Raw genomic sequence first — 26,342 nt, 5'->3', positions numbered from 1 at the left:
AGACAAGGCTTTTTTTCTGAGGGTTTTACAACCCGATAACACGATAAGATCTCTGGCAAAAGGAAAATCTAGGCATTGGCTATTGATATGAAATGTATCTACAAGTCAATGCCCAAAAATAATACCAAAACAACGTAAATGTCGTGTGCATGACGCTCTACATAAACGCTCGAGTCTCGATAGCGGCCTTTTTTCCGGCCACTCGCAATACACAAACATTTTTCATCGGCTACTAACGTATCACAGCGGAGAGTTTCCTGTCCTCAGAGGTACAGCCTCTGTTTTGTTGCAAATGTTGTATTTCCTCAATGGATTTTTTCCTTTTTGGTTGGCATTTCGAATAACTTTTCATTCAATATTTTATGACTGCTGATTTCTTTGTTGATTTCTTTAATTTCCGACTTGTCTGCCCCCTCCCTTTCTCTCCTGTCACTTTTGCGCCATGGCTTCTGCTCTGCATGTCGTTCAATGTACATATGTATGGATATTTATGCCTTATGCCACACATAATCAGCTCTAAATCGTTTGCAGTTATGCAGCTCTGTGTGGCAGAAGCTGCCAAACCCGTCAATCATTTCATATGTAGCACCCGACTCCGGCGCCACACAATGCCGCTGCAGCTCCATTCTTAGCTTCTTTCGCTTCTGCGGGTGTCTGTGTCTCTGTCTCTATCTGTGGGCCAAACACGGAAGCTAAACAGCAGATAAATAGAATGTCGAGCTGTCTCCATTCGAAATTCTAAGCAAAACCGACAAAAGCACGAATAAAGCGACTCAGAGGCAGCACCATTTCATGACAGTTGTGTCAATAGTTGGCTCAAACCTACAATAGAGAGAAAAAGAACCATTTCGGTGTCGCTTGTTAGCGAAATATGGAAGGGGTATCTAACAAACGAGCATCAGATCTGAATGGAACACTTCTGGAGGACAACGAGAAAGAGAGAGAGAGGGAGAGATAGAGAGAGAGAGTGGCCAACAGGTGAGTGGCTTAAGTGGCGAGTGCGTGACAAAGGCTCGTAAAAGACGGCATGAACTCATCCCCAAAAGAGCTATGACACTTTCCACACTTGTCTTTATTTGTCTTTACTCTACAAATGGTAGGGTACTTGAGGTTTTTTGGATGGGTACGCTCTAATGCTGCAAAAGAGAATGCCGGAGAATGCACACACTGGAGACCTGGGACCGAGAAGGCGAAAACAACATATGTACACTACATACATGTCGTGTGCGTGACAACGCTCATCTCGTTGCTTGACTCGAGTATCGAGTATCGAGTATGCCAGTTTCAGTGCTTAGTACCTGAACTTCCCTAAACTTCCACTGGAATTTGCAGTTTGTTTTGGTTTACTACCTGCCGTAACCCCACCTGGAGCACGCCCTTCCTTCGTTCGTTTTATTGGGAATACACTGTACTTGTATTACTCAACGAAAAAAAAACTTGTTGCATGGAAATGCGTGTGTTTTACTGCCGCCTGTCGCTCTCTCGTGTAATTGCAGCAGTTTATGAACGAAAGACCATTGGCTTTTGGGAAAGTTGTTGGGCTTTGTGGGGGGGTTGGGGGGTGGGAGAGTTTGTTTTTAATGGATTTTCGAAATAGAAATAAAGCGGAGAGGAGGAGGGTAGTCCATCTGTTGCACAACTTACCTTGTCCATTGCTGTTGACGGCCGTGTTGGCCGACGTTAGCAGTATTTGACTCTCGAGCTCCTGCAGCTCGGACTTGAGCTCCGCCAATTTGCTCTTGCTCTTCTTCACGAGCACCGCCACATCGCTGAGAGAGCGCCGGTCCTTGGCCACCTCGCGCAGCTTCTCGGCGCCCTCTTTGATCTTCAGCTCCTTGCGGATCTCGCGGCGAATGGCCTCCTTGATCTCCTCGAGCCGTATGGACATACAGCTCTCCGACAGGTTCTCTGTGAATCCATATTTATGACTGAGTTCGTACAGAACGGGATGCTTGATGTATTCGCCCTGCGGAAAGGAAGGAAGGCACGATATATTACAGATTAGAATGTTGTGTTATTCATGGCCACAGATCCTAGATAGATAATATCCCGATTTGTCACCCACCCACACACACACACACACACACACACTTGGGGCCTACTCACATCTCCGGATATCTCGTAACGGGAACCATTTACCGAATCAATGTACTGGGTTCCATCATCGTCGTAGCCCTGATCGCCGTCGTTTGTGCCGAAAACATTGCTCATCATGCGGTCCCAGAGGCCGCTGTTGGACCGTCTCGCCGTGGAGTTGCCACTGCATCTGCGACGGCGAAGGTGGCGGGGCAGGGAATGGAACCTCCGAACGGACTGGGGGGCACTGGACACCGACACCGAAACCGAATCGGCGGAGTCGTTATCCCTGTCCCGCTGGCGCTGGGATGGATGGATCATGCTGCGTATTCGGCTTATAAGTCTGGACATAATTCAACTCGTTTTCCCGCTAAGACGCACACTCGGGTCGTGCGGTGGGGTGAGGGGTTTCTACTGATTACCACCACACTTTGGTCATTTTATGGCTCACGGTTTAACAGGCAGCTGACAAGTTCATGGTAATTAGGGATCCGCGATGTGGAGATACAAAAAAGAGAGAGGCGGAGGGGAAGATGAAAACATTTATTCACACGACTCAAACTCCGTCTGCCATCTACCATCTACCGTTTATCTAGAAAATGTTTTGTTTCTCCTCACTCGAGCATTTCCCCACCCTTTCTTTACTCTTTGCCACCTGGCTTTCTCATTAAACACAAATCGCCTCGAGATTGTCGTCAGCGTTTGATAAGCAAACGACAACAACAACAATCCGTAGAACAACAGAAGGCCACAAGATAATTGCTATGCAAATTGGAGTTCTAGTCGAAATCGATTCGAATTGAGTGTAATTTCACCCAGAAAGAGTTCCCTCCTCGCCGTTACACTTTCTCGATCTAACGATCTCGGATTCCTGCTCTGAATCGGAATCGGTATCCAATGACAACTGAGTTTCAATTGTTGAATGGAAAGTTCCATCGAATGAAAGAGATCGCGTAGAGAATGCTGCTGATCGATTTGTAATTCTAGACGAATAATTGCTGGTTGGTTGATTGCTTTCTATGAAAAAAAGAGGCATTTAAAGAGGCAACGATTTAACTCTTTTTAAAGATCATTAAAGACATTATCCATTTGTGCTACTGATAAGGTGGAATTCCAGCTGTTTCCGTTTCACATTCAAGTTCATATCTTGACCTTCTTCCGTTTATCACACATAAAAGAAGGCGGGGCTTGGGCGACTATGCGGTGCCTTTTCCAACGGTTTTAACTCCCATTTAATATCCCCCGTTAAGCTCTTGTTTACACAATGAGGCATACAACATTATTACTCAGTCTGCTTTCGTTTCCCAATGTTTAGACTCGCGTATTTCCACGTACTCTATTGTATTCTATTCCCCAAACAAAAAGGCAAGTGCGATACAGAACAGGGCCAATATCGAGACATGTACGAAATAAACAGGAATAGAAAAAACAACTTCGATTAGTTCCCTTTTAAGGGAGATTTAAAAAAGAAACAGAAAGCAGTGAACTAGTGGCATATCTATTGGAACAGCTTTGATACCATGACTCACTGAAGGAAATATTCTCTAATCTCGATCTGTTAACAGCTTAGACCTTGGAAAATATTGCAGCAAATGTTTCCCAACTAAATTTAGTAATATTTATAGTAATATTGTGATTTAAGTTGCCCTTCTGGAACTAATACGACCCTGACAGGGCAAAAAGCGAAATGGAGAATATAACAACAAAACGTTCTCTTATCAAAACGGCATTCTGAGGCATACGCGGGGCTGATAATAGTCAAAAGTCTCGTAACGTTACTCAAGAAACTATGAATTCCATAGGAACTTGTTTGTTTATACATTGCACACCGCGATGGTATTTAGATTGTATATTATTTAAATTTAAATTCTTTTGGGGCATTTTGGGACAACTTTTGGAGGAGCTTGTACTTCGTTTTCCGTCACTTCACAGATAATTATGCAAATGTTATGAAATGTTTAACTTTTTTAAGGGAATTTGAATTTTCTGAGTCACCGCCGCCGCGCGAACCCCACTCGTAACACCAACTGTCCCGTAAATCGAACCTCTTGATTGGAACTCGAACTCGCTCTTAGCTACGCGACCCACCGACCAACCGACCAACCGACCAACCGACCGCCTATAGCCGAACGTTAGAACATCGAACCACGTATCATGTCGTTGCTTCTGGCTCTGTGGGTGGGGGGTGTGTGGGCGGTGTCCGGCACAACCCGAAACGAGCCGAATCATGACGAATGGCAGGCAACAAGCAACAGGTTCGCTCCAAGCTTCAAGCTCCAAACGCAACTAGAGATGGGAGAACCCTCTCGAACCGCCAGCATACACGACACATATTATCAACACCTGAATCCTGAATCCATGCACATGTCTAAACGCAACACGTGGGCTCTTCAAGTGCAACTCAGACAAGATTGAACCTGTTTATTGGGGGAGGGCGCGAGTGGGTGCTGTGGCACATCACTAGCAATCTTGTTTGCCGTTAGTGACACTTTTAATTAATTTTACTTTCATTATTACTACAGATAAGCGAATAGAAATCAATAGGGAATTGGCAAAAAAGAAACAATTGAAAGTGTGGCAAATGCTGTAATCCTTTTATTTTGCTTTCCATTCCATTTTCACTGTGGAAAAAGACAAGGACGTTTGTTGTCTGGGAAATTTGAGCGGCATGTAGTAATAGTGTTTTCGAAATAATGATAGTACGCCTCAATAGGATTGCATAAGGCTACTGCTGAAAGTCACTGACGACTGCCAGCATAATGGCCATACATTGAGGCATGGATGGGATGGATGGGATGGATGTGCGGCTGCATCAAGACAAAGGGACTCTGAGAAAGTTTCTAAGCACAGCCAAAATGGAATGAGCCAATTGCTGTTAATTTGCTATGACGCAGGCGACGCTGCTGCGCTGGGAATGGGCAGAGGGAGATGCAAGATGCGAGAGAGCAGAGAACATTATGAGCACGCAGCTGCAGTCGCCACGTAAAAGCTCATTTGCATTTATTGATCCTCTCTTTTTTGAAGCTTAACAGGGGCTTGACAGAGTACTGGAATGTTAGGGCCTTGGGCTGTGCATATACCCTGTATACCTACGTATATGGAATGCAAATGCATATATCTTTCAAACCCCCATTGATCTAACATCAAACATCAGTTCAAAGGATAGTTAGTTGCAGGTCTTTAAATGTTTACGTGGACTCCAGAAAGTAAACCATTTCCTTCCGACTTGTCCCCACCCCCAAAATACATACGTGATACAGATATCCTTTGAGGCGCGAGCGTAGATCCTTGAGGAACACCATATTCATGGTGAGAGCCATGATCGATGCGCGGTACACTTTGATTTTGTTTAGGGGCGGATAAAACTAATACTTAAACTTTGGCAGAGACATTGATCGATGAAGCAATGCGACAGTTCTTTCTTTCTTTCTTTTCGTGAGCTCACTGTAGAAATATGCGAAAATTCGTATACTCATTTTCCAAAAGAAAATCGCACAACGCAAATAATGTCTTTGGCTGTGACAAAACATGGGCAAATATCTTCGGCCATAATGAAAAGCACAAGACGGAGGCGGCACCACACATCAACGACTATACACGAAAGATATATCTATCTAGATACATGGGTTTTCACATATGTACATATCTGCTGTTTCTGTATACAATATCGGAGGATATACAATATATTGAATATAAAAAGCGACACGACACGCTGCGAGAGCCAGAGAAATGTCAAGGCGCTGCCAAGACGCAAACTGCAATGCGAAATGGGCAAATGGAAAATGGGCGGAAAAAAACGCTTTCCTCAAGACTCCGCGCGGGCAGCCAAGCGATTAGAAAGCTTTTCGATTTGCGCACAAAAATTACGGACAAAAACGAACAGAAGCGAAAATTTTCAGCATTTTGCCGCCTGCCTGCCCTGCCCCTCCTCATGCATTCAATTGGCATGCAATGCATACAGATACAGATACAGATAGAGATACTACATGTGCTGGCGTGTATCTATGGGATACATCATCGTTCACTTGTGCATCGCTCTGACTCCAACTGGAACTTTTTTGTCTGGTGTTTTATTTTGGAAAAGATTCTACAACGAGCTTCGCATAATTCAAGAATTTTCCATTCATTTACCTGCAACGAGAGAGAGAGAGAGAAAGATCATTTATTAGTACAACATATCGTATCGGGTGTGTGTGTGTTCGGGAAAGATTCGTTTAACTAATGCTAATGATGATGGACCGTTCGCTTTGATTCGGACTTGAGGCAATCCCAAAATTGATAATTGTCTGGTGGCGCCCCGCGCTTTGAAGTTGAATCCCGTGGAAGGGCGAGGCACTGGCACTTCTACTGTGAAAGAAACTTACGATTTCTAATCGGCCATTTGCCCCTCCCCCCCCTCCTAACAGAAGATCGTGACATTAGGGGTATTCGGCAGGCCAAGCGTTTGCCGCACGCACAACGAATCAAACCGAAAACAAGGTCGTCCAACTGCTATATAGCTGCTCTACAGATACACAGATACACAGATACCAGATGTATGTGTGTGTGTGTATATATCAACCCATAAGATACCCTTGGGGCCTGATGATCGGCCCACGCACCTCCACGCAGCACAGCACAAGTGTAGAGACGCGGGAATTTGTTTATTTTTTCCGTCCAACTGAACGATTTCAATTTCGCACTTTTTTTATACAAAACGAAGCAAATGTTAATTGGGGAATACCCTACCACAAAGAATTAACAAGGTGGATGGAACCACATTCTAAACATGGATTCGTATTACAATCCTCCTGGAAAAATAGACGAGAATGTTCGAATTTCAATGGAATATTGTAAGAACAATAAATGAAAACCGATGGTCTGCTTTTAAGCACTGTCGGAAGAGAATTCCTCTGCAAGTGATATACCCAAAACGAACCAAAATACTCGAAAACGTACCGCTACCGACCATTTATGAGCAGAAGACTGCACTGCTCCAGCAACATTCAACATCCACAAGTGGCAACAATAACAATCTGTTGTTGCTATTTACAGACACATTGTGTGTATATATTGTTTTTGGACAAAACGCCTAAGCGGCTTTCGGTTCGGTTTGATTTTGGTGTGAGATTTGAGATCTGTTTTGATCTGTTGTGATCTGTTGTGATCTGTTGAGGCCAACAACAGGAGGAGGAACTACGAATTGCGCACAAATCGGAATGGAATTGACTTTATTTTGCATTACAAAGCGTTGAGTGTTGAGTGTTGAAATGGCAGTGGAATTAAGTTGAAAATTAGCTTTTCCAGGTGTTTATAATCAATTTGAAGCCCAGAGAATGCTGATTATGGTATTATGAGTGTATGGCTGATGAATTTGTTTAGTTAGTTGACAACTGAAGCTGTCAACGCTTCTGTAATTCGACTTCGACCCGATATGGGGTGCCAATGGGGCGGGGTGCGGGGGGAAATGGCTAACAGAATGGGGTTATATGACTATGGGCATGGGTTTTGACCCAGTCGCATGGCATTAAGCCAAAGCCATAGAAAGGCATCCATGACATCCACAGCGACGACGGCGACGGCGACGGCGACGACGACACCCAGACGACGACCCATACCCATACAGTGCGACAGTGCAGAGGTACTACAGTGATACCTCCGAAATAGCTGGGATTTTTCATACAAATAAAGAAGGGGAATTGCTTCAGATTAGTAAGGGTCTTGGAGAATTCTTGTGGGTCTTTAATTGGATTTCATATCATTTATGGGGAAGGTTTCTACTTTCTGGATGGATCACTATACTAAAAGCCTCGAAAAATGTTCATTTTCCATCGACGCGCTTCTTCCACTTTTTCCACTCATTCTTGATTCTTTTTTCTGTCTTTTGCTTATTCAGCACATGCAACAAGTGGATTGGGGTTAAGCCCCCACCATCACAAGTACCGTAAGCGTGGAGTAACAAAAATACAACAACCAAACAGGTGAGGGGAGAGAGGGAGATAGAGAGAGAGGGAGAGAGAGAGAGTGGTGGTGGGGTGAGGAAAGAGCGGACAGAAGAGCCACAAAATTAGAACAAAACTTGCGGCTGAAATTGAAAATCGATTTTTGGACTACAAAACGCGCAGCGCGACGCGAAGCTACGTTGCTTGTGGCCTGGTCTCGAATTTTAATTGATTGTCACTTGGATTTTCACTTTTTATAAACGTTTCGACGAGGAGGAGGAGGAGGAGAAGATGGGGGTAACAGAGGAAGCAGAAGCGAACGAAAAAATAAAAGAGAAATGGAATTTCACCCAAGAGCCGTTGTGGCTGTTGTATCCATATCTGTATATCTGTATATCTGTACATCTGTGTATCTTTTATCTTTCGCCTTTTGTCTTAATTATTAACTAGAAATCCGCTCAAGCCGACAGCAGAAGCCGTAAAATAAATGGTCCAAATCGACGACGCGTCGTTGAATCATTTTAGCCACTTACACAGTGCAGAAATCGGCTAATCCCGTTCCCCGAAGCGGTTACGGGGTGAAGTGAGGATCGGAGCGGATCGCGTGGGCGTGTGCCTTTTATGAATAAGGACATTGACATGGACCCATGCGTCATCGAGGCACAACACACGTAAATTCGCGCACAAAGAGACACATAGGTGGGGGGGCTTCAAAATTTATGCAATTTTCTTGCTGCACGCCGCGGCGTCGCGCGACTTTCACACAAAAACAATAACAAATGCAGCAGGCGCGAACGCGAACGCCGAAACGAAGGAAACGCGAGTGCGAGGCGCGTTTAGCGGATACGACAACCGGCTTCTTCGACGAGCTTCAACGAACAGCGGACCAAAGCAAAACACACAAACCCAAAGCCCGCAGCTCAAGAGAGAGAGAGTGAGAGAGAGAGAGAGAGAGGGAGAGCGTAAGCGCGAGGCTTTATTTGAGCGTAGCTGGGGCTTCAGGTAGCTCAGTGCAATGGAGTGGCGAGAGAGAGGGAGAGAGCACAGCAAGAGAGAAAGAGAGTTCGAGCTGGCTGCAAGGCAAGTTTTTAATTGCCCAAAGCGCTGCTTCTTCTACTCGATTTTTCTTTGGGCATTCTTCTCCCCCCCCCCTTGATCATGGGAGCATCTATTGTGCCAGTTCTGGGAATTGTACAGCTATCTTTGATTAACATTTCATGGAGTGTGGCAACGCTGCTAATGCCCCCGGAGGAGGAGGAAGCGGGAGAGGGCATAAAATAATAACATTTTCCTGCATTTTTTGGCCTTTATGAAACTGTCACACATTTTTACCTGGCCTCGGTCCCGAATTTTGTTTATTGCACTCCATTCATTCCCCGGAATCTGGGAGATAAGCCGCCATTAGCATACCCATGGAAAATGTAGAGAGAGAGAGGGGGGAAGGCACAGCATGGCGCACTCTCCCCGCTCTCCCTCCGCTATAATCTGCCCCACACCTGACATCGCAACCTCTGGGAAGCAACCCCATGGCCCTGCATTTCACTCGCAAAGAAGCCACGCAAATGTGCCACTAATTAGATATTGAACCTCTTTTGAGAGCCACCCCTCGGACCCCATGAAGCGGCCCTGACTCACCCGGCGGCGCCTGCCCTCAAAAGGTTGTTGCAGCTAAGGGCTTGGGGCACGTACCTGCCACCGAGTGCCCGCCGCAAACAGCAGAGTCAGTTGCCGGGAGAGACCATTCCAGAGACGGAAATTGCACTGCTCCCAAACCGGATGCCGGATGCAATGGACGAAAAGCCAAGCAGAAGAAGGAAAATCGACATGTTGCCAATGCCAAGTGCAGCGTCCGATAAGCCAATCCCCTCTGGCTCCTCATTCCCTCGGAAAAGCCGTACACGAATTTCGTATTGAACGACTGTTCGAATGTGCGTCATGCATCGTGCCCGGAGGCGCTGCAGCAGCCCACGCCTCTGGCCAAGAGGAGAGGTTGACAAACCCCAGAAAGTGCCACGCACTGAGCTCAGTGCCACATCGATTCAGGCGGTTTCATCATAATTGCAATCCCGGACTCTGCCACACACCGCAGTGGCGGAAAATCAAAAGTGCCAGAGCTTTAAACGATCGAAACTCAAAGATTATATGTGTACTCTTCAAGGAAAGATGGGTATGACGGAATCGAGACAGATTTGGTTGGGTTCCTTCTCTTTTGGGGCACTCAAAAGGTTGCATCATTTTCAAGAGAGTTTTTATGGTTTCCCAAAATGAAAAGGAAAATGGCATTTTGATATTTCATTTCGGGAAAGCTGCCGCATTCAGCCGGAAAATGAGTGCGCTGTCAATTATATCGTTATTATTTTTGTGGCAAACGGGAGACCTAAGAACAATGCAAAATCCGAGAGATAACCAAAATCGAAAGCCAGTTGAGAGAGATCTAGGGGAGGGGATATGCAGATTGTCTCTGTACGGAGTACTCGCATCTGTAGGATTGTGCCCCGGGCCGTGTGATTGTTGTGTGTTGGGCGCTGTCACGTAACGAAAGGGAAAACTCTGCCTCTGCATTTGCCTCTGCATTTGCCGCTGCCTGGGTCTCTGGCTCTGTTTTGTTGTCGCATCGATGCGGCTGTGGGAAGTCATCGTGTTGTCGTCTGTAGCAACGAGAGTCTTGCAACAATGACAGGGCAGAGGAGCAGCCCAACAATGGCTGCCAAGAAGAATCGTTTATGGCCGGAGGGAGCTGCTAGACAGGTAGGGAAGGGCCCCACAGTGTCGGCCAACGTCAAAGAGTCAGGAGGGAAGGTCTCCCCCTCTCGCGCTCCGGACTGAGAGTTCCGTCTGGCTGGTTTCAAGACATCTTTCGAAGGGTGTCGACTCCACTCTCATTTGCATCTGAAGGGCCACGCGAAGGGGCCCAAATAACGGCTAAACCCTATTCGAAAACCTTTTATCCCAAAAATATCCCCGAACGCAACGAACCCGCGATTAATTAATTTGGAAGAGTCTTGCGCCTGAGCTGTGCCTCGTCCAACGGTTAATAATGCAAGAAAAGCCCCACCCAATGTCCATTACAGTTAGGCTTCAATCGGAGACGGGATCACGGTGGGAAAACTCTGATGTGTCGAAGTAGCATTTGGAGTATCGCCTGGAGGCGATTCGCTGCTGCTGCTGCTGCTGCAAAAAACTCTTCTGCTGCAGCAACAACACCTAATTGCATTAAGAGCTTAAAGATGCAACAACAACAGCAGCAGCCACACGATAGATATAAAAAATCAGAGCAATTCCCACAGAATCGGCAAAGGCATTAGCCGAGGCGCGAGTACACGTAACGTGATTAACATGGGACTCCACCACCACACACACACACACGCACACATACACAGCGACTATGATCTGGGCATTGGAGATGATAGAGCAACTATCGGATGGGCCTAGAATCTATCGCCAGAAATGGAGTTATATCACTTGTAGGATACAATTTCGCTTCCCTCTTTCTTTGCCACCCACTCGATCTGCCCGAAAGGCGACTTCCCAGCTTTGTCCCATCTCTAATATGGCGGCTCTCTCCCCAGTGTTGTTGTAGTTGTTGTTGTTGCTGCATTCAATCAGCGTACAACGGCATTTTGAGAGCAGCGCCAGAGGCAGCGACGCAGCAGCGCTAGCAACAGCGGTCAACCACACTCGCAGTGTTTGAGGAAGCGAGCCTAGCGCGAAAGAGAGAGAGAGGGAAAGAGAGAAGCAGCAGCTGAAGGAGAGACGACGAGCGTGTGAGTGCAATTGCAGGTGTTTGGCCAAACAATTGCTGTGGCACGCTTATATTCTCACTGGCCCCTGCCTTCCCGGCCTTCCCGGCCTCCCTGTTTCGCTCAATCACCATCACAATCACACTTAACTGGCTCCCTCCCATCGCACTATCTCACCATCACACTTTTCCCGCTCTCTCTCTCACTCTCTCCCTCTCTGTCTATCGGTATTCGAGTGGTATGTCTCTGTTATGTTATTAACATGCTGTTAATTTGATTGAAAAATGCTTTATGGCAATGCCCCGCGCCGCAGTCCCCCTCCCTCGCACCCGACGCCTATTTTATACCCTGCCATTGGGTTTATTGGTGCCAACCAAATGAGAACGATCCCTCCCTTCAAAGGTACATACATATATTTATTATCTATTTCTATGCAAACCAGTTCCTATTGTAACCCTCGATAGAGGGTATCGCAAGCTTCGAGCTCTCACAAGGATTTTATTTCTTTCTAGTGGCCGTTTTGTGGGTTTGCCATTTGTACGTTTTCGGACGAGTGAAAGTGAAAATTACGAAAATTATACACAAATCGATGGCACCGCAACAGCAGTGGCAGCATCGGGTAGTATAACGGCACAGAAAAATGGATGAAAATTCATCAAAGAAAAGAAAATTGGATGGCAACGATCCGAGTGGTGGTGTCCAGAGAAAGACAACAACAAACAAGCTAACAAGCAAACAAACAACCAGGGCCAGCTGTTTGACTGCTGCTGCTGCTGCTGCTGCTGCACATGCACCCAAACTGTGGCAACTGTTGCAAGTTCAACTCTAACAGAAGTGCACCACATTCTTTGGACTATGCTGCTGCTTCTGCCACTTCCTCAATGTGTGTGTGTGTGTGTGTGTGTGTGTGTGTGTGTGTGTGTGTGTGTGTGTGTGTCAAACTAGACAAGTTCTACTTTCCACAACTAGTTCTTGTTGTGGTTTTTCCTTGTGGCAAGCCTCAGAGCGTCTCCCAGGTTCTTGGCACACGTATAATTTGCAAGCCAAACCGAACTTCTTGGCTAACTAACTTTGTCCCAATTTCAGGAATCCGCTGCCGGTAATTGGGGACACCTGCATGTGCCAAATTCTGGTTTTCCAGTTTTCCCCCCAGCAGGAAAACCCGTTCCAAATGGATTCTCAAAGATTCGGGAAGCATCAGGCCTCTGTGTGTGTGTGGTGTGCCCCATTTCTGTGGCACCTAAAGCCGTAGATAAGTAAAGTTCTGGGACTGGGTCACAAGGATCAACAGAACTTAAGAACCTTTAAAAGACTCGCACTCTTTTGGAGAATATGTTATATATTTTATGTGCATACATGTATATAGGAACCTCTACAACGATCCATTCAGTAGATGTTTTGATTGAAATCCGTGAATGAAAGCACACACCAAACACCCAACCACCACCCACTGTGCCTGGCACTCTTTTGCGCAGTTTTTTCGACTGTTTGCCAGCGGGAGACAGAAACAGAAACAGCAACAGCGACAGCAACAGCAGCTGTTTGCCCCCATCCCCCATCCCCCATCCTCTCAAGCAAGTGCCATATCGGTAAACAGATTATTTAGTTTGTTTTTTCTGCTTTTTCTGTTGCTGTTTCTGTTTCTGTTTCTGTGGCTTATCAATTCGACCCTCGGACATGATTTACTTCAGTGCCAGTGCTTTTTTACATACACAAAAATTGAGCAATTAAATGTTGCAAAATATTCGTGCGCTTTCATTTCCAGTGAAATCCAAAGGGGGGGGGGCAATATTTGCAATGAATTTCCAATGACAGGTCCATGGATTGCTCTCCCTCGCTCTCCTTTTGTCTCTCTCTTTGAGACACACAAAGGGAAAATATTACACGAAAGGGTCGTTGGGCATTGACAATCATTTAATTAACTTTCTGTTGCTGCTGTTGTTGTTGTTGTTGCTCGGTTATATAACACTTTATTTACGTCCTACCCTATGCCGTGTGCACTGCCCCTACGCCTAACATTCATGGCACACGGACGCTCGCTCGTCTCTGGGGCACATTTAATTGCTGCAATTGTTGGGTTCAATTGTGCAAATTAATGCGCTGACTCTTGCCACTGCCAGCCGCGGCACGTCGTTGATCGATTGATGGCCATTGGAGTAGTTAGATTGTAGTCGTGGGATGGAGGCTATGGTTCTGCCTCCACCTGGAGTTGGGTATCGTCGAATGGCAAAGAAGAAACCCCTAGTTTTTGCCCAGCTTCTCTGCTGTAAAGCCCCAACGAGGTGTCATTCAAGTACAACGTTTTTTTGCGCAGCGTAAAATCTACATAAACGAATCACGATTCCCGTTCCCGGTCCGGTGATAGCTTATCAGCCTTTTCCATCGGGGGAGGAGAAGAAATCTCATTCCACATGAGAGGAAAGGAGAGGAGGAGGATGCGGAGGAGGAGGAGGAGCAGGGAGGAAGCACACACTTAATAGATACAAATTGAATTTAATGAAATGCATCTCCGAGTTGCAGGAAAACTTTTGCAAAACAACAAATCGCAGAAACAAAGAGAAATAACTGGGGAAGGAGGGAAAAGGCAAGCAGAGAGAGAGAGAGAGAGAGAGAGAGAGAGGGGGAGAGAGAGTGGAAAGGAAATGGCGAATATTTGCAATTTAATTAAAAGAATTTCTGTATATCTGAAACTCGTATCTCTTTGAGAGCATTTCTATTTTGAAACGAACAGCGAAAGATACTTTTTGGGGGGTAGGGGAACCACTGGAATACGTATCTAAATCTATTTGTATGTGGAATACGGGTACCAATGAAAAATGAATCTTTAATTGATATACTCGGCGGGCGGGAGGGGGGTGCATCGCAACTAAATTATCTCCCTTTGAGAGATAGAGCCACTTTCTTGATGCCGTGTCTGAGTAAATGGCAAACAACAGAGGCAGCTCCATGCCTTGGTGGCATGGACTCTGGCACTGGTTCTGGTTCCGTTGGTGCCTCTCGTGTCTCTGTGTGGGCCCTTTGTTGGTTCTGACAGCCTGTCAGTGGCCAAGATGTGGGCACACAAAAGGGCAGAGGCAGAGGCAGAGGTGGAGGTGGAGGTAGGGAACGGAAAGGAACATAACAGAAAGCAAAGGAAGAGACACGTGACACTTGATGGGGCAGGGCAGCCGCTCAATGTTTGTCTAACATTCTTCAAGCAGTCAACAGCACCAGGCTCACGATGAAGTGTTTGTCCAGGCCTTTTGCTTATTGCAAATTTGTTAAACAAATTAACATTTCCAGAGAGCCAGAGGTACAAAATTCAACTCCAAAACACAAAGAATGCAATGAGCAAAAGTGGGACTGGATTTCAAAAAGTTCCTGCCACAGAATATAAAGCACTTATCCAAAGGGGAGCCTCGGCCAGTTGCCATTGAATTGTTTCCCGTGGAAGAAAAAAATCATTACCAAGCTCTTCCTAGATCTACCTTGGAGCGATTTTCCATTCAAACAGGCCTGACCCTGTTCTGCCAAGCCGCTACAAAATAGCAACAACAACAAGAACTTAAAGATGGCTCAAAGCCGAAACCGATCCGAAACCGGTTCGAGCATGAAAGAACCGAGAACCTGCAGGCCAGACTGAGACTCGGCTCCAAACTGAAGCCACGGTTCAGGTGCAGCAGCAGCAACAGCAGCTCCACAAATGGCAGAAGCATGCAGCAGGCAGGAGATGGGGAGGGGACGCGTCGGAGAGCGGAGAGCGGAGAGCGTCCTCCTGTTTCTCCTGTTTCATTGGAATGACAATCGAATGGGGAGGGAGGGGGGTCTTGAATCTGGTTTTGATTCAATTTCCATTTTGATTGTATTCCGAAGTGAGGGAAACACCCAAACCCCAAAGCCACCCAAATGGTAGCCCAAAACGGGGCCAGTGGCACGCACAACAAGCTTAATGGTTTCCACCTTCAAAGCTCCCTCCCTCCCACGGCCAATGACATAACCCCATAACCAGCCACCCACCGACCTCCTCCTCCTCCTCCTCCTTCACCATTGAACATTTGTATTTTATTGAATGGCTCACGAATGAACTTAATGGGTGAATGGTCCGTACTGACTCCGTCTGTGTGAATGGCCATTCTTTCCACTACGTGATGGGGCGGGCGGCTGCTGTTCTTCCCGATAAAGCGGCATCCACAGAAGCAGACGGCAAGAGCAACAGAAACAGCGATAAGCAAATGCAGCGATAAGGCGTTCCTGCCCCCGCCTCCACCAGTGCGTATAAAACATTGGCAAGAAGCAAAGCGATTCTATTTATAAACCGCACAGTTATTTTGCTGTAAATACCCTGCAATTAGGAGGGCCATCAACTGATTACTGGGTCCGCCGTTCTGGACCAAACTAATTGCAACCCCCCTAATAATAGATTACTCTCCAGCCACATGCAGAGGGTACGTATTACAATTTTGCACAGAAGCTTGGAACTGAGAAAACGTAAGACTTTCCAATATGATTGGGATCCTTTTCAAGCATAGGAATCCTTTGCTAGGGTATCTACGACTTCGACCCCCCAGCAATGCCCCTGTGCTCTTGCTCTTTCTATGTGTTTGCAGAGCGGGTCACGCACTCAAGCCAATTGGCATTTGGACTTTTCACTCACTCTCTGGCAAAAGATTTAAATGTGGAATGAAACGCGATTTGTGCACGCGAGAAAAGTGACCGACTAACGAAAGTGATGTCATTAGCGGTGTGTGCTATTTTAATTTCTACTAGTGCTTTTATGGGATTGCTAAGGATGTGCCACAAGTGGTTGCGGGGGACAGCTCAAGCGGAAATGCCTCACATAACGCAACAGGTGCCCATAGTGCTCAACGGGGGACAGAGAGTGGCGGAGAGAGTGGCCACCCGCCACTCAAAAAGATAGCTCAGAATGGAGTCGAGTTTTTTATTCACAGCTGACGCCACTGGAGCGTGATGAGGGAGAGGGACAGGGATGGCTAGAGGGACTAGCAACTAGAGCCTGATAAAAACTAGTAACACTCACCTGATAATACGAATCCGACATGGTTTATGTAGTTACACGTTGAATCACTCGATGCCCTTGTTGCTTTCGTTGTTGTTATAGTTGTTTAGTTGTTGTTGCTATTTCCTTAGTTGTCAGTTTATATATGTATGTATATTTTTGGCTATTAAGTGGCGCCGCACAGAAACACTCAATGTCCGCGTATTCCGTTCGTTTTCGTGTTTGCTCTTTTGTTTACCTTTCTTTGAACAAATAAAACATATAAGTACATATGTATATGTATGATACCGTTGTATGTATTGGGACTGTTTAACACTTAAACATTAACACCTGATGCGCGCGCCCCAGCTCTCCCTTTTATTCAATTCCCCCCTGCCTACCGATACACCGCCAGCAATGAATAGATTTCGGTTGTTTGCTAGGGAAGGGGGATAGCAACTCACGCACACACCGCCAACAAGTGGCCGGTTCCATAGGTGTGAGTGGGTACGCGCGATTGTGTTCGTGCCAGCGGATGAGCCCGTGAGAGGGATAGGGAGAGTGGAAGAGGCAGAAGAAGAGCGAACAAGCGTCATTTACAATTGTTGCTTTTGCGGGAACAAAGAGCTGATTCTGCTTCTGCCGCTGAAGCTGTCTCTGTCTCTGTCGCTGCCTCTACCTCTGCTGCTGCTGCCCATCCACGTTGCAGCTTATTTGCGGCTACAAATTATGCATATTTCCAAAGAATGTGCTTAGGGAATCTGCAGCTGGATTAATTAGCTTCAATTGAAAACTGGGCTCTGGTTCCGCTCCCGATTAAAACAGTAAGTGGCTGGTGGCTGCCGCTGCAATCGGTTTATAAATAACAGATCTCAGGGGAGGGGACAGGCGCGGCATTGACGGCACGAATAATGCTCAGAACAATAAGGTGAGGCATTCCGATCGACAGCCGAATATTGCTTCATTGATCGAGAATACCCCACCCCATATCAATACACCTTGCTACGCATCAGACAGCCGCAACTGGCGCAAAAAAAAAGTGGATCGCACATCTAAAAAAGGGGGATAAAACAGCCTCGCCTCTCTCCCCGCACAGCACACGGATGCACCTTGAAACAGCAGCACGGCCAAGATTGTTTCAACAAAAGTTTCAGCGCACCGAAAACACTCACAAACACACGCACGCACTCACAACTATCTACATGTACGGTATCTTCATCATCTTTTATCTTTTATACATATTTCGTGTTATCTCGCTCACAAAAATTCTCCTCTTTTCTTTTCTTGCGTCTGTGTTGTGTATGGAAAGTGGAAAGGAGGCAAGGAATGCAGAATATGAGGAGTGGGGAACGTACACCGCGTTTCAAAACATAGCGCATGCGTCGGATAGCAGGTCCTGTACCATGTGCATTTAACTAAAACACCGATTTTTATTTATTTTTATTATTTTTAAGCGAAAATTTCGTGCGACAACCGATATATCACATATCTACACAACAACACATTTCTACACAACAACACCTTTGCTACACGCTTGCTACATAATGGAAGGAAAAAGAGGGTATGGACAAGAGGCGAAACGGCCCAGAAAATGAAACGCATGCATGGTAAAATCCACCCCATTTGCTCAAGACAAAAATTATATTTTTTCTCCAAGGTATATTGAGCTCATACGCGAGTGAGGTTCGTACGAACCTTGCAATTTGCTTTGGCTTTTTTTGCCTGTTGTCCATACCTTTTTCTATAGCCCTTTTAAAATTATGACTCATTTTTTCGTTGGATTATGAGCGTCTGCACTCAGAAATATACCGAAATATACCTTATTTTCAAATGAGTACTAAAACCGAAATATTTTAGATCATTATTTTCTTAGTTACAATAATATAAAAAAGGATTTTTCTTAATATAATATAATTGTCTTTTGATAATATAAAGCAGATATTCGTTTACCCTAATCATCGTTCACTGTTAGTCTCCATTTTGCAAAAGCATTTCTTTTTCTGGTTTAGATTGTCGTACAAATAATAGATTTTAAATAGTTGTATTCGTAAATCTATTTCTTATTGTATTGGTCTTAAGCAGCGTTTCTACCGACGCCCTCTATGCCCTTTATATCAGAATGTGACCTACGACCTACGAGAAGCTATCTTTCTAATACTTTTAAAGCCTGCAATCTTAAATTTATTTTTTTTTACAGACGGTACTGCCCGCATATAATAGAACATACTAATAATAGGAGCTAAAATCTAAGCCGCTGGCTTCTTGGGTAGAGAGCCGAAAGCAGATATGACCGTGCCCTTGGTGCCAGTCACTGTGGTTGTGAGAGCAGGCAGCGTTTGCTTAACGCTGGATGAAGAGGCCGGTTGATCCCACTTGGATTTGCTGCAAATCAAGATGTGGTTTAAATAAAAAAGAACTTCTCCCATACTTCATAACCTACCGCTTCTTGGCCTCCTCCTCCACCTTGCGCGCAAGCGCCGTGGCCTGCTCTACCTTGTCCACCTCCTTGCGATCCTTCTGGCGCTTCACCATCTCCGTTTTCTGCACGGCCGATAGGGCCTCGTAGTAAGACTCCTCGCCCCACCGCAGCGGATCGTAGATCTCCGGCGGATAGTTGGTGCCGAACTCATTGATGTCGCAGAAGCTTATCAGCTTGTCGTAAATGCTGGGATTGCGGAACTCCTTGCGGTCCTGAATGACCCGATTCATGTCCATGTTGGTCTGCCGCATTTTCGTGTACATTTTGGTTATTTTGGACACCAGCTCTGGTGACGGCTTCCCCTTGGGCTCTGGCGGAAGCTGGAACTTGTATTTGGCGTACTTTGGGTCCTTCTCATAGCTCTCCGCCGTGCGTTCATCGGGCTGGTAGACATTGGAGTCGTCGTCCACCTTCATGGGTGCTCCCTCGGCTTCTCCCTCAACCTTGGCGCTGCTCGTGGCCTTGGCCCCATCGCTGTCCCCACCAGAGTTATCGCTGTCGCTGCTGGACTCCTCCTCGCTGGGCTCGTGGGCGCGATCTTCCTCCTCGTCGGAGATGAGTGTGTCGTCCTGGTAGCTCACCAGACGCCGCACTTTCTTGGCCCGCTTCGTCTTCTTCTTGGACTTCTTGGGCCGGGGCTTCTCCTTGACAGGCGTGGGCGATGGACGCTTTGGTATGATCACCTGGCAGTGGAAAGTGTTTCAATCTTGGTTTCAATCTTGGAAGGTCAATCATATGATTGTTACTCACCTGGGACGCTGTCGAATTTTGGGAATCCGGACTGGCATCGCCTTCGTTCTCGGAGTCCGTGTACTGTGCGGTCAAACTGGCCAGAGCGGCCATGATTGCTGGATTGGAGTACTTGGTTCTGCCGGATTTCTTAACAATTTTGGGTAAAAGCGCGTAAATTTCTTTATTTTCCGTCTCAAGCCAGGGCTGAACAAACCCGATATTTGTATTTCTTAGTGCTACCCTGGTCTCACTCCATAGAGATGGCAAAGCAGCGATAACAGAAGAAATCGAACTCGTCAACAAATTTGTATGGAATATAATAATAAAAATGAGCGCCACACAGGATAAAAAGGAGGATCAGGACCGCATACAGAGGCGGATCAATAAGATACTGGAGGCCCGTCTGGAGTCCGATAAGGTGGGTCTAACCGCCAGTCCAAGACAGCGCTTGAATGTGCGACTTGCCTTCAATTCCAGGGCACTCTCGATGCTCTCAACGGTCTCTCCAGCTTCTTCAACGAGAACACCCTGCAGAATCGGCGGAATCTCCGCAGCCAGATCGAGTATCGCTCCGTAGGCATCAATGAAAACTTCCTGAAGGCCTTCCGGGAGGTCAAGCTGTCGCTGGATGCAGTCTGCACAGACTTGGACACCATGGCCACGTCAGTGCAGACCATGAAGTCCGACCTGGAGACATCCAAGGCTCTGACCAAGGACCTGATCGAACAGACCAATACAATGCAGCAGGAGCGGGATCGCCTGGAGGTGCATCAACAAATTGCCCAGGCTTTCTTGGCCCGATTCCAGCTGACGGTGCCGGAGCACCAGCTGCTCTACGGCAGCGCCAAGGATGCTCCGATTGTGGCCGACTTTTTCAGAGTTCTGGATCGGGTACAATCTATACATTCCGACTGCCGGTTGCTGATGCAGTGCGGCTACCAGACCGCGGCCCTGGACATCATGGAGGAGATGACCCTGCATCAGGAAGGGGCGCTCGAGCGGCTCTACCGCTGGACGCAGAACCACTGCCGGAACCTGGAGAGCAACGAAATCGGCCCCCTCATTGTCGAGGCCATGCGCCGGCTTCAGGATCGTCCTGTGCTCTTCAAGTGGGTTTTGTAATGGAGCTCCTTCAGATTCGATATAAAAGTAATCTCTTTTAGATATGTAATTGATGAGTACGCCATTGCCAGGCGCGCTGTCCTGGTCCGGCTGTTCATCGAGGCCTTGACGGAGGGCGGACACGGCGGCAATCCCAAGCCCATTGAGATGCACGCCCACGATCCCAAGCGATACATTGGGGACATGTTCGCCTGGCTGCACCAGAGCATTCCCTACGAAAAGGAGAACCTCACGCTTCTCTTCAAGAAGTGCGACAAGCAGGGTGAGCACGAGGACACAAGAAACGATAACCATTCCCATTCTGATGTATGGCTTTTCCTCAGACATTTCGGACCAGCTGCAGGCAGCCCTGGGCTACATAGCCGATGGAGTTCAACATCCGTTGAAGGTGCGCGTGGAGACTATCCTCAACTCGGAGAAGGACACCATCGTACTGTTCACGCTCTCCAATCTGCTGCGCTTCTACCAACAGATCATGAAGCAGGTGGTGCAGGGCGGCAGCCTAGAGGAGTGCCTGGTGGATCTGCAGAAGAGCAGCGAGCAAATCTATCTGCATTCTCTAGCCACTCAGGTGCGCAGTGTGCTGCAGCGTCCATCTGGCTTCAGTATGGCTCTGGAGCCGCCGCAGCGGGACTTGGTGCCACCGCCGAGCGTGTCCCGTTTGCTTAATATGCTGAAGGAGATCCTGTCGGTGGCTACGATGGTGGATGGTCGCCAGGCGGACATCACCAAGATCGTTAGCTGTGTGATCGATCCCCTGCTGCAGTCCGTGCAGGAGAGTGCCGCCCACCTGCCCACCGTGGACATGGGCGTGTATCTTCTCAACTGCCTGTACCACATGCAGAGCACGCTGGCCGTCTACGAGTACATGGATGAGCGCGTGGAGCGGCTGCAGGGACAGTCGGACGCCCAACTGGACACGCTCACCTCGGAGCAGGCCTCCTCGCTGGTGGCCAACCTCAATCTGGGGCCCATCTACACCATTCTGCAGAGCAATCAGTCAAAGATCGAGACCAATCTGCTCAAGATCTTCACGTCGAAGTTGGACGCCTTCCTGGAGCTGCCCGATGTGCTGCTGCTGCCCCAGGTGCAGCTCATCATGTCCAGCAGCCATCGGGCCACTGTCCAGAAGCGGGCCTTCAATGTCATCGTGGCCATCTACAAGCAGATCTACGAGCGTGTCCACGATCCGGCCAATGGCTTCGAGCAGCCGGATCAACTGCTCCACAAGACGCCCGATCAAGTGGCCCACATCCTCACCGCCTAGTGTCCTATATATTCCTATTTGTAAAAGTCCCCCTATTCTGGCACACAAATATAAGTACATCAGAGTTGTATAGTATCGAGCGGTGTTTAATTAATCTTATAGCTAATATTGTATCTTATTTAGTCGCATATCTGATGGAATCAATTAAGTATTAGCACACAATTGAAGGAAATGATACATATTAGCAAATGACTACAGATGCCTACCGCGCAGGCTAGGCTGAAACTCTGCTCATTTCTTCCACAGACAAATTTAAATAATTCATTTAATTTGGCAAATACATTTCCACACCCCTCCACACTACCATATAGAATTTATTATCGACAAGTGGTCCAAGGACCATCCCAAGTGGACTAAAATCAAAGGCATAACTAAAACTAATTTAACCTAAGAGTTAAATAAAGGCCAAGTATCTAGAGTTCCCCCGTTAGGTCATCGTGACGGTGGCTCGCTGGAACAGATCTAGTGTGAGGGAAGAGAAGAATGGGGGGAATGAGTTATTGGCTGCCAGCTGCTGGTCGAGGTCTGGCTGTAGTGTCTCCGAGTACGGGGTTTCGAGCAGGGCCAGATCGTTGCTTTCGCTTAGGGCGATGGAGAAATAGTCGTCGGGACTCTCCGCATACATGCTCGTAACGCTGCAGAAAGAAATCTTTCATGAGTCACTATACAGAGAGTGGATCTAGGGGTTATAGACTCACCGATAGTTGCTCTTGTAGCCGACGCGATCGATGCGGTAGCCGAGGAGCATATAGACAACGTCGCGGAACTCCTTTCTGGCCGCCATAAAGTGTTCCTTCGTCTTGACCAGCTTGGCGTTGGCCGACTCGAGCTCGGCGCGCAGCTTGTTCAGCTCCTTGAAGTTCATGGTCATGCTCCCCGTGCTGGTGGTGGTCTCATTCAGGTGCTGCTCGTTGGCATCCTCGAGCTTCTTGTTGTGCCGCTTCAGACGCTCGATCTCGGCCTGCAGCTTCTCGAACCTGTTCTTGGACGACTTGTAGGCCTCGGCGGCGGGATTGTCAACGAGATGCACCACCTTGCTGATGGGCGGGCTGATGTCCTGGCGCAGACAACGTTGCATTATCTCTAGCTCCTGCTCTTCCTTGCGCCTGCGCAGGCGGTCGTTTTCGAGGCGCAGTGTGTCCAGTTCCTTCTTCACGTTTTCATAGTCCTCGCTAGACGGATCACTGAGATGCTCCTGTTCGCGCATGGCCTGGATCTCACGGTCCAGTGTGGTACACAGATCCTTGTAGCCAGCCAACGTGCGCTCCAGGACATCCACGCGATAGCGCACCTGCATGTCCTGCGTCATATCAGCCACGCTTGCATTGCTCATGGTCAGATCCTTGTCAAAATTGTCCACCATCTGCTTGTAAAAGTCGCGCTCCCTGGACACCGTGCGCAGCTTGCGCTGTAGACGGTCCTTGAAGTTCTTGTGCCGCTTTAAGCTCATGTTCAGATCCTCGATGTTCTTGAGGTAGACCCGGATCTTTTGTTCCAAGTCCCGCACAAGATTGCGCATCTGTCTTGACTCCGATTCGGAGGCGTATTTCTCGGATACATGGACAATGTCCCCTTGAAGCAGCTGCTCGATGCGGGAGCGCAGGGCCACAGGATTGACCAGAGTGTTGGCCAGACAGTGATCCTGGGCGACCTTGACCCACTCCTTGAGCTCCCGCTCCGTGTACGAAAGCTTCACCTGCAGCGCGGCCGCCTCGGCGCGAGCCCCCTCCTCCTTCTCCAGCCGCGCCTTGTACTCGTAAACCTGCTCCTCGAGCAGCAGTTTGTCGCCAATGATCTTGTTCAGCTGCTTGTTATGGAGGCGCAGACGTTGCAGCTCGGACTCCATTTCGGGAATGCTGGCCAGACGCTCCTGCGAGAAATTGGTCACCTGCTTCCAGTCCGTGTACGACTGGATCTCGAACTCCAGCTCCTTGATGCGCTCATCAGCCACCTTCAGGCTCTGCTGCTGCTTCTCGAAGTTAGCTCTCAATTCCTCGTAGCCAGACATACGAGCCTTGTACTCGTCGTGGCGCTGCCGGATGCACTTCAGCTCCTTGAGAGTCGACTGCAGCTCCAGTTCGACGCGCTGGGCCTGGCGCCGGTAGTCGCCCAGCTCGTTGTTGATGCAGAGCTGAACATCACGGGCGTCGTGCTCCTGCTGCGACTTCTCGGTCTTCAGCTTATTGACGGTCTCATCGTACTTCAGCTTCAACCCGGCCAACTCTGCCTTGGCACGCCGCGCCTCCTCTTTGTAGCTGTTGTCTAGCCCGCGCATATTTTCCATATCCTTCGTCAGATCCAGCAGCTTCTGGCTGGTGAAGTCGCACTGAGTTTTCAGGGCGGATATCTTGCTTTCGGCCTGCGACCGCTCCATGCGACGCTTCGTTTCGTTCTGCTTCAGCTGGTCCTGCACCTGGCTGAGACGCGCCTTTGTCTCGATGAGCTCCGCGCGCAATTTGTTCATCTGCAAGGTCCCATTCAAGTCGGACGCCGAATTGTTGGTGGAGTCGGTGGTGCTGTTGAGGCTGCAGTTCGGCGACTCCTGCTCCATGCGTCGCTTTTTTGGCACTAGGAAAGATTATATTTTTAGTACCTTCTCATTTTTTTGCTGTGCCGGCACTTACATGACGCGGAATCCTCGCTCAGCGAAATCGAAAGACGGTTGAACAGTAGCTTCTTGGGCGCCGAGTGGGTGATGCTGTCGTTGAAACGGTCCACCATATTGTCCAGGCTGCTGCGTATGTCGTCCATGGCGACTTAAATTTTCACAATTTTACTTTTTTTAAACAAATTAAATAATTTTATTATTTACAGTTGCTTCCGACCAGTTATCGCAAATCTTATCGATAAAACTGTCGACCGTCAGAAATATACCGAAACATACCGCCTCATTTAAAAAATATACCGTAAATATACTAACGAATTCAAGTTTCATCATACATATTCCTCGTTTTTGATATTCCGTCGAATATTACTAGCTATATAGAACATTTAGCCATGCCCACATAATTTTAGCCCATTGATGAATCAATTTTCTACACAATTGGTTAGTTTTTAGTCCTTGTTTTTACTGTATTTTGACTAAAACAAGGTTTAAACAAAATAGTTCAACAAAAAAAGAGTCGCAATGTTGCTAGTATTTGAGGACATGATACGTGTATAGGCCTTCGTGCACCCTATTTTGTTAATTTTATATGAAGATCAAACGTAATTTATGAAGACCTTTTCTCAAATTGATATGTTTTAGACATATTCATGTGTATTATTAGTATCTTGTATATATTTATCTCGATCCTGATACCTACTGAGCCTTGGATGACAAACATATTCACAATTCTATATCATCCATTTCCCCCAGGGTATGTGTGCATGGAATTGTTGTGAACCGGTTATTCTACCCGATTCAAATAAATACCAAAATATACGGTCTCATTTTCAAAAAATACCGTAAATATACTAACGAATTCAAGTTTCATCATACATATTCCTCGTCTTTGATATTCCGTCGAATATTACTAGCTATATAGAACATTTAGTCATGCCCACATAATTTTAGCCCATTGATGAATCAATTTTCTACACAATTGGTTAGTTTTTAGTCCTTGCTTTTACTGTATTTTGACTAAAACAAGGTTTAAACAAAATAGTTCAACAAAAAAAGAGTCGCAATGTTGCTAGTATTTGAGGACATGATACGTGTATAGGCCTTCGTGCACCCTATTTTGTTAATTTTATATGAAGATGAAACGTGATTTATAAAGACCTTTTTTCAAATTGATATTCTTTAGACATATTCAAGTACATTATTAGTATATTGTATATATTTATCTCGATCCTGATACCTACTGAGCCTTGGAAGACAAACGTATTCACAATTCTATAACATTCATTTCCCCCAGGGTATGTGTGCATGGAATTGTTGTGAACCGGTTATTCTACCCGATTCAAATAAATACCAAAATATACGGTCTCATTTTCAAAAAATACCGTAAATATACTGACGAATTAAAGTTCTGTTATACATATTCCT

The 26,342-nt window shown here is 47.0% G+C and overlaps 4 protein-coding genes and 1 long non-coding RNA gene across 17 annotated transcripts in view; 2 read left to right on the top strand and 3 right to left on the bottom strand.

Moving 5' to 3' along the window:
• LOC108158832 (serine/threonine-protein kinase N) overlaps positions 1–18,223 on the bottom strand; it is a 33,329-nt gene extending 15,106 nt beyond the window's left edge. For 8 of the 13 annotated variants that reach the window (XR_004472554.1, XM_033392061.1, XM_033392063.1 and 5 more), the window contains exons 1-2: positions 2,107–2,541; positions 1,645–1,966 (exon numbers count right to left, since the gene is read on the bottom strand). Coding sequence is in view for 12 of the 13 variants with exons in the window: in XM_033392061.1 (XP_033247952.1) it covers positions 1,645–1,966; positions 2,107–2,427 (643 nt within the window). In the remaining variant the exon portion in view is untranslated. Of the gene's footprint in view, positions 1–1,644; positions 1,967–2,106; positions 2,542–5,327; positions 5,521–8,530; positions 8,821–16,754; positions 16,976–18,067 lie in introns of those variants that run through there. The other 5 variants (XM_033392064.1, XM_033392062.1, XM_033392067.1 and 2 more) reach the window with 5 other exon arrangements.
• LOC117188349 lies at positions 17,117–18,200 on the top strand. The gene is made up of 2 exons (XR_004472555.1): positions 17,117–17,916; positions 18,022–18,200. It is a non-coding gene; the product is annotated as an uncharacterized LOC117188349 (long non-coding RNA).
• Positions 18,224–18,686: 463 nt separating the features above from the next.
• Positions 18,687–20,151, bottom strand: LOC108158837 (SAP30-binding protein). The gene is made up of 3 exons (XM_017291557.2): positions 19,942–20,151; positions 19,153–19,874; positions 18,687–19,094 (listed from the first exon to the last, which is right to left on the bottom strand). Exons 1-3 carry the CDS (start codon positions 20,032–20,034, stop codon positions 18,959–18,961), a joined length of 951 nt encoding a protein of 316 aa, XP_017147046.1. The 5' UTR covers positions 20,035–20,151; the 3' UTR covers positions 18,687–18,958.
• Positions 20,152–20,183: 32 nt separating this feature from the next.
• LOC108158836 (conserved oligomeric Golgi complex subunit 6) lies at positions 20,184–22,387 on the top strand. Its single transcript, XM_017291556.2, has 4 exons — positions 20,184–20,341; positions 20,401–21,032; positions 21,087–21,307; positions 21,369–22,387. Exons 1-4 carry the CDS (start codon positions 20,252–20,254, stop codon positions 22,310–22,312), a joined length of 1,887 nt encoding a protein of 628 aa, XP_017147045.1. The 5' UTR covers positions 20,184–20,251; the 3' UTR covers positions 22,313–22,387.
• Positions 22,381–25,146, bottom strand: LOC117188348 (mitotic spindle assembly checkpoint protein MAD1). Its single transcript, XM_033392068.1, has 3 exons — positions 24,937–25,146; positions 23,011–24,880; positions 22,381–22,947 (listed from the first exon to the last, which is right to left on the bottom strand). The coding sequence occupies exons 1-3, from the start codon at positions 25,061–25,063 to the stop codon at positions 22,740–22,742; spliced, it is 2,205 nt and encodes a 734-aa protein (XP_033247959.1). The 5' UTR covers positions 25,064–25,146; the 3' UTR covers positions 22,381–22,739.
• Between the last annotated feature and the right edge of the window lie 1,196 nt (positions 25,147–26,342).

This window comes from Drosophila miranda, chromosome 3 (genome assembly GCF_003369915.1).
Source record: "Drosophila miranda strain MSH22 chromosome 3, D.miranda_PacBio2.1, whole genome shotgun sequence".
Taxonomy (NCBI): Eukaryota; Metazoa; Arthropoda; class Insecta; order Diptera; family Drosophilidae; genus Drosophila; species Drosophila miranda.
Note: the sequence above shows the minus strand (reverse complement) of the source record. Positions and strands in the feature narration are given on the sequence as shown.

Bases quoted from the DNA above. Each gene is read 5' to 3' on its own strand.
- LOC108158837 (XM_017291557.2), bottom strand. From the start codon at position 20,034: ATGGCCGCTCTGGCCAGTTTGACCGCACAGTACACGGACTCCGAGAAC. The intron at 19,875-19,941 runs GTGAGTAACAAT...TTCCACTGCCAG, and splicing joins AAAATTCGACAGCGTCCCAG to GTGATCATACCAAAGCGTCC. The intron at 19,095-19,152 runs GTAGGTTATGAA...CTTGATTTGCAG, and splicing joins GAGGAGGAGGCCAAGAAGCG to CAAATCCAAGTGGGATCAAC.
- LOC108158836 (XM_017291556.2), top strand. From the start codon at position 20,252: ATGAGCGCCACACAGGATAAAAAGGAGGATCAGGACCGCATACAGAGG. The intron at 20,342-20,400 runs GTGGGTCTAACC...CTTCAATTCCAG, and splicing joins CCCGTCTGGAGTCCGATAAG to GGCACTCTCGATGCTCTCAA. The intron at 21,033-21,086 runs GTGGGTTTTGTA...AATCTCTTTTAG, and splicing joins GATCGTCCTGTGCTCTTCAA to ATATGTAATTGATGAGTACG.
- LOC117188348 (XM_033392068.1), bottom strand. From the start codon at position 25,063: ATGGACGACATACGCAGCAGCCTGGACAATATGGTGGACCGTTTCAAC. The intron at 24,881-24,936 runs GTAAGTGCCGGC...AATCTTTCCTAG, and splicing joins GAGCGAGGATTCCGCGTCAT to TGCCAAAAAAGCGACGCATG. The intron at 22,948-23,010 runs GTGAGTCTATAA...TTCTTTCTGCAG, and splicing joins GGCTACAAGAGCAACTATCG to CGTTACGAGCATGTATGCGG.